Source organism: Grammomys surdaster, unplaced genomic scaffold, assembly GCF_004785775.1.
Source record: "Grammomys surdaster isolate TR1022 unplaced genomic scaffold, NIH_TR_1.0 126391, whole genome shotgun sequence".
Classification (NCBI taxonomy): Eukaryota; Metazoa; Chordata; class Mammalia; order Rodentia; family Muridae; genus Grammomys; species Grammomys surdaster.
Window position 1 is genome coordinate 18,386,177 of NW_021621185.1, and position 13,841 is coordinate 18,400,017.

A 13,841-nucleotide genomic window follows, 5' to 3' on the forward strand; every position below is an offset into this window, starting at 1 on the left:
TTGTCATCAAATCCCAGTCTTACCCCAAGGCTTAGCTCCAAGAACTAGGACACAGACAGACTAAGCCTGGATCTTACCTCTTGGCTTCCTCTAGGTGACACAGGTATTCATAGGCGATGTTCTGTCGCCTCCTCTCATCCATCTCCTCTGCAGACAGCCTTTCATCATCCACAATTGCTGGAAACACAAGGAGAACAACACGTTCCTTAAAAAGGCCTTACTCATGTTAATAGCACAGTAAATTAGACCTCTACTTCATGGCTTTATCAATAAATATTTCTCCATTTCATTTGCAAGGGACAGATGCTAGCTTAGGTCATGTTTTATGTCTTGACCAAGAGCTGTGGTAGGTTTAATTTTGTAGATAGCATACTAAAAATGGGTTTCATTCTGACACATATGCCACTACACGTAGCACATAACCATCCTCACCACCCCTCATCCCTCCTCCTTGCTCCAGCTGGTCCACTTCCTTCTCACTTCTGCTCTTATCACACACACACACACACACACACACACACACACACACACACATAGAGACAAATACACTGACACACAGTGACACAAACACAGAGACATACACCGCACATACAGATATACACACAGACACACATGGAAACACATAGACACATATAAACATGCAAAGACATGCACACAGACACATACACACACACACACACATTAAATTAAGTTAAAAACAAAACCCACCATGGGGCTGGAGAGATGGCTTGGCGGTTAACAACACTTTGCTGCTCTTGCAGAGGACACAGGTTTGGTTCCCAATCCTGCATGGCTCACAAATGTCTGTAATTCCACTTCTAAGAGATTCAACACCCTCCTCTGCCCTCCTTGAACACTCTCACACACATGGTACACCCACATAAACTCAAATTCAAATACACTTGTACAATGAAGCCCTTTGCCTTTGTATTTTACAGTAATGATTGTACTTGCTTGTTTAAAGATTTGTTTTTATAATTTCTAACTGTGTGTATCCCTACAGGCACACACATATATGCCTGTGTATGTGCATATGTGTGTTCGTCAGGTGCTTGCTGATAACAGAGGTGTCAGATGCCCCTGCTAGAGTTACAGGCAGTTATGGGCTACCTGACACAGGTTCTGGGAACCAAACTTGGGTCTCTGCAAGAGCAGTATGTTATCGTAACTCTATGGCTTTTTGTATGCACTGTATACATCCACCTCTCTTAAGCCTTCTCTTGGGAATATTTTGTTTTGGGATTTCTTTTGTTTTGTTTTGTCTTTTGTTGTTGTTATTGTTGTTCTGTTTTTAAAGATTTATTTATTTATTTATTTATTTATTTATTTATTTAATATGTGTGGTTGTTTTGTTTTCTTCTATGTCTGTGCCCAACAGGAGTGGCTGGTGCCCACAGAGGCCAGAAGAAAGCATCAGATCCTCACTAAAGTTACAGGTGTTTGTGAGCTGTCACACTGAGTGCCAGGGAATCCATCCCAGGTCCCTGCTCTTAATTGTTTAGCATCTCTTTAGCCTCACGGTATTGTTTTTAACAGAAGAACAGACGCAGGTCTGAAGCTAAGGTTGCCGGTAGTAGACTGACACTAGCTATGAGGCTTTAGTAAGGGAATGCTGCGGCGCTCACACAGCTTCAAATCAAGTAGAACCCGGCCTGCTAGCGACAGCTCCTGTAATGGTCCTCTGGAAGGTGTCTAGTAGCTTAGCTTGGAGGTAGTGACATCGTGATGCATCCCAGAAACTCTGGGGTTGAACAGTAAACCTACAAGTGTTTGTCTCTTCTCAGTCCCCAAAGGGAACTGCTACTTCGGCAAACGCCAGTGAGCCCCACTGTAGACAGATCAGAGCCTCTAAGACTTCCCCCGTCACTATTTACAACCTTTCTGGTGAATAGGTATCCAAGAGGCAAAACTAAAGGAGACAGGAAGGAAGTGGAGTTTGCAGCCTACATAGCTTACTCTAATTCAGGCTTAGGTTATTAACCCAATCGCCCTGCCCTAGGACTTCTGTGGGGAACACGGCCTCAGTTTCCTGAGTACACTTCTTCTGTCAGCAGCATCCAGCTGTTGCATCACCGAAGCCCCCCTGTTCATTTGCATGGAAATGTTGCTGTCTCATAAAAAGGACCCATATTTTTGTGCTTCCAGGCTGGCCACTAAGTCAGTCATTTTACCCATGGGATCATGTGGAAAGCAGGTGTAGCCCTGTATGACACGATGCTCGACCATGTCAAGTCTCCCAAAGCCTCAAATCCATGGGAATGGCTAGGCCTTCCCCTGGTCAACCATGGCTTCCTCCTCCCAAACGACTGCAGTGTGAGACTGCCCCATTACAGGGACGGCCTCTACTGAGATTAACTAGCCCACCTCCTTGTTCAGTGTATGTAATTAATGGAACTATGATATGGGTTGATGGTGCATCTCCATCAGAGCACATGGCCCACTCAGTGTTTCTGTCTGGGTGCCTGTGTTTCTTCATTCTTCATCACGCTAGTCCTGACTAAGTCGATCCCACAACTGTGTAGGTCGGTGCAGGATTGTTAGTCACCATCAGAAATGGGTTGGGATTGAAGGATCCCTGTGTACTCTAAGATGGTCAGGCCAATTCCAGACCTGACCAATGAAGAGTCAACTACAGAACCTCTATGGAGAAGAGGAATTAAGGCTAAAATATGAATTCTTTTCCCCTTCGAGACAAGGCCTCACCCTGTAGCTCAGGCTGGTTTTTAGTCATGATCCTCCTCTGTCTGTCTTGCTCCTGATTGGTTATAGTTTGTTACAAACTACACCCTGCCAACATTTGAATTTTATTATAGTGTGTACAATGCTAAGTGCTTAAGATCTAAACTTAATACGGAGCCCTCAGGGAACTCAAAGAAGGGAGATTAAATTTGAAATAGTATAAAATTCGGCAGTATGCCCCATAAACACAGAAGTATGTACTAGATTCTTATTTGTTGAACAGCATCTTTGCTTCAAGGTCTTGGGGAATGTGTTGTCTATGCCTGGTTTCATTTATACCCGTGAATCTGTGAATTTGTTCATTTAACAGGCACAGGGGTTGAAACATCTTTTGAGGAAGCATGATGACCTGACTTCTTTCCATTAAGCCTGGACTCTTGGGTTTCACCATGTCCAGATGATACAAGATAGTGGCCAGACTTCTAACACTCGTGGTTTTTGGGGACTTTCAGATCCAAACCATAGGACATGCCCACATAGCATCATTTAACCTCCAACTCCATCGTTCCTAACAGCTAACCCTAGGACAGCCCATCACTTCCAATCTCTCATTTTAGCAACAGTTGAAAGGGAAGAGTGCTTACTATTTCTGACAGGACATTTCATTTTCGGTACCCTCAGACACTCTAAAGCCTGAGCAAAAATTAAAATTCCTGTGGAGCATCCACCTCTAACAATCTCTAGGGTGTGTGCACCAGGGTCCAATCGAAAGGAAGCACTCTTTTGCCTCAACTATACTTTCAGAAGAGGCAGAAGCCTCATGAGACCTTCCAGCGAAAACACTGGAGGGAGAGGTGTGAGCCTCAGTAGCATCCTGTCCCCAGGGCTCTACTCCCAAACGCCTCCACAACCACCTGAGATTCCACCTTCTCCAGACAGCTATTGAGAAATTCCTAGGCTCTGCAGTCACCCTGTCCAGGAAAAACAAAACAAAACAATCCCAACTTACTAAGTGTACGAATATACACTTGCACGCACATACACACAAACAGAGAGAGAGAAAGAGAGAGAGAGAGAGAGAGAGAGAGAGAGAGAGAGAGAGAGAGAGAGGAAAGAAAGAAAGAAAGAAAGAAAGAAAGAAAGAAAGAAAAAAAGGAAGGAAGAAAGTTTTAAATTAAAACTACAACATGCTGACCATCATTACAGGAGTCACAGCTTCAAGACTGAACACCAGGCCATGTCCTAACTGTTCTAACTCAAGTTGTCCCCTCTCCCAGCACTTCCTGTATTTTAGCTTACTTTAAAAACTGATTGATTGAATGTTTGTCTGCATGTATGTATTTTCACCACATCTGTGCAGTGCCTGAGGACATAAGAGGGTGTCTGATCCCCCTAGAATTGGAGTTATGCATGGTTGTGTCCTATCATGTGAGTGCTGTGAACTGAACCAGAATCCTCTAGAAGACAAGCCAGTGCTCTCCACTGCTGAGCTGTCTCTGCAGTCTCAAACTGCCTATATCTTAATAAAAAATCACAGAAGATACATTCTATGTCATGGTGTGCAGCATGCTTCTCATAATAAGGTTGTATGTTCTCTGAAAATATTTGGTAAGTAATCTCTTATCAAGAAATGCTAATAAAATTATCCCAAATATCTGTATGAAGTCATTTTCTTTTGGCCTGTTTGTAGTGAGGCAAAGGAAGTTAAGGTGCAAACACAGGACCGTCCAATAGATTTTGCTCTTCTCACTTCAATTAGTAGGCTTGAGTCAAAACACCAGGTTGAGAACCAGACAGACAGGAGTGCTCACCCTCCGGGCATCCCCATACGGGGAGTCTCTTCCCTGCAGCTTCTGCTAGCCTGGCCCACTGTTCTCACCACACACTTCGACCTCACCTGCCCTTTAGTGTGCAGAGGCCAGTGACGACCTACCACCCAAGGGCAAGCCAAGGTTATGAAACAGAGAAAGCCTTCATAGCTTCTTGACTCCAGAGGGTGCTGCAAAGACCTTTGCCTTACTCACTGCTTGTTCCTGTAGAGACTTCCGATAACAGCTCTTGGCATGAAGAGTGGCCCTGCCATTTAAAGAGCCATGACGAAGCTAATAATTCACGGCGGAGATGACTTTCTTGCCCACAAAGCACTTTCCCGTAAGTTAGTGTGTGATTCTCACAATCAGTGGAGGGATAGGCCCTATCTCTCACTAGTTAGGAAGCCAAGGTCAATGAGGGGGGTGGGGATGCCTACAACTATTCTCTGGACCAGTGACACAGCCAGGGCCTTTAAGGACATCTTTTGGGACCACAATCCAATGTTGTCACCACACCAACAATGTCTCCAGGGAACCCAAGGCACAGGTCATTCAAAGAGCTCTAGAGTTCCATTCTCTTGGGAAAAAACAACAACAACAAACCTTGATTATCCATCATTTCTTCGTAGGGGCATCTTCAATCACTACCTGAACTCCCCAAGAGACGGGACTTTGTGGAGAAGCGTTTCCTCCAGTATTAGTAAGTCAATAATGCCAACTGGCTGGCTAGTTCAGTTGGCTAGAGAGTGGTGCTAAGGAGAACAAAATGCCAAAATCAGCAGGTACAGACTCAGACGGGAGCAATTACATTCTATGGCACTCACATGAGAGAGCTTGTGCAGAGACATAAGAAACAGAACCAAAAAGAGCTTCGACATGGAAATGGAAGGAAACCCGAGTCCAGTGCCAAGAACACCCACACAATGCAACATAAAGCTAGCCCAAGATCTACCCTTTGGTAAGGTGCGGTCACTGTTTAATTGCCCCTACCCACTACCCGCTCCCTTTACAGAGATACAAAGGCCACCATATCCTCTGAGTTCAATCCATTCATCTGTTCACAAATATTTGAGTGGCTGCTTGGTGCCAGCCAGTTCGGACCCAATGTATGACTCACAAGGTCTCTTCTGGAATTTTTATTACAGTTACACAACTGAGATTTGGCATCATGACAAGGTGCTTGGGTTTTGGGAAATCCACTCCAGGGAGGATTGGCAAGAGTATCCACAACCGTGCTGGCTTCATAAGATGGTATTATTTGGGTTGTACGACTTTAAGGAAAATCAGATTAGAAGTCTGATAAGAATAATCAATTCGGAGAAATACACCCACCATTTAGTATTTTAAGTACACATCATTATTCTGTGTGACTCAAAATTCTCTACCAAGAATCCTAAATATCCTCAGGTATGTAATTCAGTTGGATGTGGAGCCATAGTCTATGGTTTGGGAACTGCATCACCTTAAAGGGAACACCTAAACAAATAAGAGCCGTTCTCAGAGCTTAAGTTCATAGGTGGTGGGATGCACTGGTACCCAAGGAAGACACTAGAAGAGACTCGGGACAGAGGCCAGAGGACGGATTCATAGGTGGTGGGATGCACTGGTACCCAAGGAAGACACTAGAAGAGACTCGGGACAGAGGCCAGAGGATGGATTCATAGGTGGTGGGATGCACTGGTACCCAAGGAAGACACTAGAAGAGACTTGGGGCAGAGGCCAGAGGACAGAATAAAAGGATAACAGAACCAAAAGACTAAAATTTTAAGAAACCTGACATTAAGGAAATATTAAGGAAATGTGACCTATGGAAAATTCTGGTTCCATGTCAGCTGCCTGAAGCCTACCATGTCTATTTAAATTCTAAAGGACCCCATGATCAAACCTCCCTAAACTGGATTTCCTTTTAAAAAACAAACAAGCCCTAGTTTGAAATTGTTAGCAACCCTATACATATTCTCAGGCACTCTTAGAGTATAGGGCAATAAGCGTTTGGAACAGGGGGTGGGGTTGGGGGGAGTGGGGTGGTGGGGGTTGCCGAGCCTGCATCAAGTTACAGAGATGTTGAGCATACAGCTGCCCCAGGCGGTTCTATCTCCTGACCAAGGGCGGAGGAGACAGCAGTACACACTGAGAGCTGCTTGGGCTTGAAGGCACGGGCATCAGGTCCTCCCAATTCTCACGCTACCAAGCCTGCCACCCAAAGTACAGTCATCTTTGCCACCTACTGAGGAAAGTGATCTCCATTTGGAATCTGCCTTCCACAGTGTTCCTGGAATTTCTCCCCATCACACATTTCTGAGATCCTTCCAAAGCTGGAAATCAACACATAATCCAGGGCCATTCAGGTTAGGCAAAGCTGTAACAGTCTCTAAACCCATATTTTAACAGAAACAGACAAACAAACAAACACACACACAAACAAAAGAAACTGCCTTAATCTTCAAATTTAGCATTGGGGTAATTTCTGAGATGTGGAAAGACCAGCCACTGAGGGTAAGTAAGCTACCAGTACAAAGGCTTGAAACAGGTGTCACAATCCCTTCTCATTCTAGTGTCACCAGGGTCGAGAGGTATTAAGAAACATCTATGTCACATCTAAACAGGAAAATGGAATAGGAAATAGGTCAGGTTTTAGGAAAATAACTGAATCTTTTCTGTAAATAAGCTTATACTGTACAAGATCCACAGAGAAGCTGGGCATCAAGATAGCACACACCTACAATGCCAGCAACTTGGAGCTGAGGCGGGAAGGTCATGAGCTACATAATGAGCCCAAGGTTGGCCTGGAGTACATAGCAAGACTCTATAAATAAAACACACACACACAAACACACACACACACACACACACACACACACACACACAGAGAGAGAGAGAGAGAGAGAGAGAGAGAGATACACAGAGAGATACAGAGAGAGAGACAGAGAAACAGAGAGACAGAAACAGAAAGACAGAGAATATGCTAAGGGATGAGGGACAGAAAAAGAGACACAGAAACATACACATACACACACAGAGGGTTCTTAGATCCCACTCATGCAAGCATATATTGTGACTGTCATATCTGAGCATGCGGGTTGGAACAGAACCTTTTCAGAGCGGAGACTCATTGCTAATTCACACAGACCAAAGGAGAATTCATGTGTCCTATAAACTATAAACTTAAACAGGACTCTATAACTTTTCCAGAATTTAGAAACCCAGTGCAGATCATGATGGCGTTAAGGAGCATGGGATGAGAAAGGGAATCCTGGGGCTACTCTCAGTTGAGAACAAAAGCCAGCAATTCCTAGATTTGGAGTTATTTATTTTTTATTTGCATAATGGTAAGTTTTCAAGAAGTATTTTAGAAACCAAATCACCCCTTGCTGCCAGGAAGGCCCAGGGAATATTCCATCTGACTACTGCTTCTTTTTCACACCTTATCACTGACATCCTCACAGATCTCAGTGAGGAAGACAGAGTGTTGAGTTTCCAGGAGCACAGTGAAAGTCAAGATTCCAATGGTAGAGGGCAGTTTTTATATCTGTTGCTACTGTTTCTAAACAATGGGAAGGAACTTAGCTCAATTCACTCAGTCTGAGCCCTGTGCTCATGGGGCTCACTGTAAAATGACTAAATCATTTAGATCCAGCCCTAAGGTGATGCATGCTATTCTCTGTAAATAACGAATAAAGGCCTGAAGGTTGACTCAACTTTAATGCCCTGTAAGAATGAGGCAATGTTAGAACCACTAAACAGACTTCCTAAATTAAATGTCAACAGTCTCCTGAGCTTATCCCAAGAAAGTCACTAACTAGTACTTGTTCCTGTTCTCTCAAAAGCCACCCAACATATGCTGGCCGTGATGCTACAACCAGCTTTGGGGAGGCAGAGTCTGGAGGATTCTGAGGAGTTTGAGATCACTCTGGGCTACAGAGCTAGTTTCACACTAGCAAAGGGATAGGTGGTAAGATGCTATCTAAAACAAACAAACAAACAAACAAACAAACAAAAAAACCAGATAATCACCCCACACAGTAAAATATCATGGGATCGTCCTACAAAGCTGAACGATTTAGAAGACAAGAGGATAATGAGTCATACCTGGTCTTTTTTACCCCCTTGATTCTTTGGAGAAATAAATCAACAAAGCACAAAGAAACCAATGGTAAGCACAGAAGAAAAGACAATTTCTTGGTTCTGAATGGATTTCTTCCCTGTGCATCTCACAGTCTGAAGGTTGGGATTCTTTAGCCTTTTCTTACCCACACAGGAGAAAAAGCATGGATGGTTAACAGTGAGGCCAAGCTTCATGTATGCTATCTCTTTGTCCCTACATTCCTCTTTCTGAAGGAATCCCATTCTCTGATGTCCTGATGGGAGATAAACCGAAGAGAGGCAATGTAGGCTCAGACCATGGGAGATCATAAAGAAGTCCATGACAGAGCTGGAACAGGGACAGCACCTGTCAGTCACTGTCATTGACACCTCCCTAATCAGCAGACAGTGGCTTCATTTTTCTCACTAGAAACTACATAGGATGGATGCTACACTCTCTTCAGAATGTAACACTAATTTTTTTTCACATGGCTCAGCTGGAGGAGGGGTAGCAACTTGGGGGGTTGAAAATAACTGCAAGAGTGTCACACTCTCCTGTGTGTGTGTGTGTGTGTGTGTGTGTGTGTGTGTGTGTCTATGCCTTTAATCCCAGCACTGGGAGGCAGAGGTAGTTGGATCTCTGAGTTTGAGGTTAGTCTGGTCTATAGAGTAAGTTACAGAACACCCAGGGCTACACAAAGAAACCCTATCTTGGAAGGGGAAAAAGTCACACCAGTCAACGATTAATACTGGATACTCAGTTCCTCATCTGTAAAACAAAAATAATACTACCTACCTTATGAAGCTATTGTACAGGACCCATATACATACATCCATACATATACATATAAACACATGCATACACATACATATAAACATACATATGTATGCATATACATACAAGCACATAAACATACACACAGACATATACACATACATATATAAAAACCTACAAAAGCCTACATACTACACACATGCACACAGCATATACATCTATATGACATATCTCACTATGTCATCTACAGTGGCCTTGAACTCACAGTGATTCACCTACCTCTGACTCCCAAGCACTGGGATTAAAAGTTTGTGCCACCATACCTTCAGTCTAAGAGTCATATTTGTTTTATCTTTTATTTTTGAAAAGGGAAGGAAGAAAGATCAGAATGGGAAGGAATGCTGTGAACTGCTGACTTCTGCACATGACACGGCTGTTGCAGCCATGACCTCATAACAGCAATGGTTACTTACAGGAGACTTGCCTAAGGCTGGACCAGCAACATGTCAGCATGGCTGGGGAGGGGCTCCACCTCTTCCTGAAGACCATATGGGCAAGTTAACCCTTGCTGGGAGAGGGGAAGTTATAGTCAGCAGTGCTGTAGGCACTGTTACATTGCGTTTGATCAAGTAAATACCTTTCATCCAAGCTCACACAAGTAATCATAATTAAATCATAAGGAATCCTAAAGAAAGTAGGAGCAGGACTCCCAAGGTTGGAGATACACAAGGATAACAAGGGGACATGATCAAAGTACACTTTATACATATATGTATATATATACATATATATGAAATTATAGTCCCATAGACATTAAAATTGAATATACATTTTAGCTGGGCAGTGGCGGCGCACGCCTTTAATCCCAGCACTTGGGAGGCAGAGGCAGGTGGATTTCTGAGTTCGAGGCCAGCCTGGTCTACAGAGTGAGTTCCAGGACAGCCAGGGCTACACAGAGAAACCCTGTCTCGAAAAACAAACATTTTAAATTAATAGCCACACTATTGCATAAACAGCCATTAAATAAATGCAAAATAATTTACAGCTAGCAACAAATTATTATAGCAGCTAATTTTTCAAGAGTAATTAAGATAATAGTCACTGCACTTACTTGATGACTTAAACATCTATCTCCCATATAACTTGCAAACAATGTACTTGTGCTGGTTTGAATGAGAATGGCCCCTACAGGTTTGAATACTTGGTCCCTAGTTAGTGGAACAGTTTGAGAAGGATTAGGAGGTGTGGCCTTGTTGGAAGTAGTATGTCTCTGGGGGTGGGCTTTGAGGTTTCCAAACCGACACCATTCCCAGTTAGCTATTTCAGCTTTCTGTTTATGGATCCAGATGTGAGTTCTCAGCTACTGCTCCAGCACCATCCCTTCCTGTTCCATGTTCCCTGTAACGATGGTCATGGATTCCAGCCCTCTGCAACCATGAGCCCCAGATTAAACACTTTCCTTGTAAATTGCCTTAGTCATGGTGTTTCATTATAGCAATAAAAAGGTAACTAAGATGGTAGTTGAACACACACACATTTAATTCCATACATCTATACACATAATGAATATATAGTCTGTATATTTTAATTAAAAGTATATAGTGTTATATGGCATGCATTTTATTTAAGCTGAAAGCCAATAAGGAAATGGCAAAATACAAATAGAATGTTTCCAAAAGGGCAGCTCCAAGACTTTATCCTTATATATTTTTTTATTCTTATACATCTTCCAAAAACTGTACACCATTGGCATATGGTTCTTTAAAATGTCAATATTAGAAAGAAAAAAATCGATTGTTAAAATGTTCAGCTACAGAAAAATAAGATGAGGATGAAGCCCTGATAACAGGTGTGGTCCAAGAGTCAACTTTTCTCCATCTAACTGACCCATCTGATCATTGAGAGAAAAAGATTTCAGTCACTCAGAAGGTACAATGAGTAATTTGCCAGCTTTGCTGTGTAAAGAAAGGCAGTGACAGAAGCTCCAGGCAGCAGAAGATGACTAACACCGGGATGTCCTTTCAGTGTTCCACTAGAAGGCTGCCTGCCTGGAGAGAGGCAGGACTGGTAAGTGGATGAGAGAAAGCAGGTGGGGGAGGGAGAGAGTGATGGGAGACCCAATCTGGAGACTCATGAGAAGGCTCCAACAAGCCTGTGCAACAGGCAACCCTGGGAGTCTAAATTCCAGAGGAAAGAAAAACAGTGTGAGCTTTGAATGGGCAGGATCTGGCAGGGGGAGGGACAGGATGAAGAAGAACACTGAAGTGGGTACGGGGGAGGAAAGAGAAAGCCAAAGAGTAACAGCCAACTCATTTTGTGACTTTGGATAGTGAAGGTGGGCACAGCACATGGCTCGGCACCAGAAAGTCACCCAGTGTGCCAATTTGCATAAAGACAAGCTTGCATAATTAAGGGGAGGAAATACGGATGCATCCCACTGTTCTGAGGATACACTATAGAGCCAACTGAGCACTGAGACTTTGTTTGGAAGGGAAGTTGAGTCTAACAGGCAGTTAGGAGCCTGCTGGATGCAGAAGGGCTCTATTAACGCAAGCATATGCTGTTCATTAGGAAATGAATTAGCACCTAATCTAGGGCAGTCAACTCTTAAAATATTGCCAAAAATCCGGCCCTCAAATGGACCATACTATGCAAACGGGAATGTGTTGACAAACAGTCGTGGAACAAAAATACATTTCAACATGACTACATCCTGGACCAATGCAGATTGGGATAGTTCTCAAGATGCAAGAGTCTCTCGGGCTTCAAGGAAACCGTGATTGGCAGCATCGATCAGCATATGCGTACTGTGTTCAGGAGATGGCTTTTATGAGAAACCGTAACACAAGGCAGAAAGGGCCAGGGTCAAGCAGCAGGCCTTGAGCCTAGTATGCCGGGCTCTTTATGTCCATGGGGGTCATATGTGATACAGTATACATGAGCTCAGATGACAAGACTAGGCTTCAGACAGATGGGTAAGCTCCCTCCACTTGCCTAAGACAAAAATGGGTTTGCTCAAGGACCAGGGATAACTGATTACAAAGCTGGCTTGTGTTCGAAACCTCCCTAGGGTTTTTGTTTACTTTTCAATGTCCTCTGTGTTTCTGGTGGCATGCCATTGTAACAGGAGAAGTATTTTTATTGCTTTCAGACATGGACACAGAAAGCCTGAGGAGGAAATGACCTGGCTAGGGTGGTGAGGTGAACTGGTAAGAATGGCTGCGACTCGTGTACAGTTTGCAGGAGGGAGGGAATGGATACGACCCCTGACTGTGTAAACTTGGAAAGTGTACAGATGACACAGAGAACACTCTCTCATGGGAAGCTACTGCCCCGCCAGGGCAGCAAACCTATAAACATTAAGGTTCGAGTTTATTCTAACACCACTGTACTAGGACAGTGGATGGTTCCAGGTTTTGGAAAGTATGTATTCTTGTTAACAGAAGGTAGACACAAAGGCTTTCAGTCTGATGCTTACTCAAAACTCAGAGAGCTGGACACAGCACACAACAGAATACCACCACCTTAAATATAACGCATGCTGTTCTGCTCCAGGCTCAGTCTGAAGATGTAACCCATCCCCCTCAGGTACTGCTTTCTTGGCTGGGGACTGGACCACAGTATTGTATGTAAATTCCCCCTCACATGTGTCTACTTCAGCCCAGAGGAGACAGACAAGCCTCAAGCTATCTCTGTGTATCAGCCACGAGTCTCTCAGAGGATTTGAACACAATTTCAGAATTAAGCCATTGTTTCTACTCCAGACATTTGAGCCCTGCCAGTGTTTGTGAAGTACAAACATCCACAATTATAGAGCCAAGCAGGGGTGGAAATGTCTCCTTTTTGATGGTCTCCTAGGTGCAAAATGTTGGAAGAGAGTTACAGAGGTTCAGAGTGTTCAAACTCACTCCAAATGCCTTATAATTAAGGCTGATGGAGGCAGAACCACAGGCTTCTTTGGGTTTGTGCCGAAGTCCCTAACTCATGGCTAAGTAGCCAGAAAGCACTTCAGCCAGAAGAGAGAAGGACTGGAGTGGGAAGAATCTGGGAGTGACTGGCTTCTAATCCAGCAGGGGAAGGCACATTTCACAGGAGAGGAAAGTTACACAGTCACAAGCTTTCGTACTTGGAAGAGAACAAAAGAATTACAGCACAAAGAATAGGAGAGCCGAATGAGGGGCTGCCTGATGGAAGGATTCATCTGAGTGGGCTTTCTTGACGGCTGCAGTGTGAAGTCAGGCTTGAAGGAGGGGAAGAGAAAGGGATTTGGTGGGAAATAGGCATGGGTGCTAGGCATGGTGGCTCTTGTCTGTAATCCCAGCACTCAGGAGACAATGACAGAAGTTCAAAGTCAGCCTGGACTACATATAGCCAGGGCTATCCAGCAAAGCCTGAGGAGGGGGAGGGGGAGAGGGAGGGGGGAGGGGGGAGAGGAGAGGAAGAGGAAGAGGGAGAGGGAGAGGGAGAGGGAGAGGGAGAGGGAGAGGGAGAGG

The 13,841-nt window shown here is 44.0% G+C and overlaps 1 protein-coding gene across 1 annotated transcript in view; it reads right to left on the reverse strand.

Annotated features, from left to right (window-relative positions):
- The window catches only part of Iqgap2 (IQ motif containing GTPase activating protein 2), a 266,744-nt gene that overhangs the window by 215,733 nt on the left and 37,170 nt on the right, over window positions 1-13,841 (reverse strand). The window contains exon 2 of the mRNA XM_028760064.1: window positions 78-177. Within this exon, the coding sequence (XP_028615897.1) occupies window positions 78-177 (100 nt within the window). The remainder of the gene's footprint in view (window positions 1-77; window positions 178-13,841) is intronic.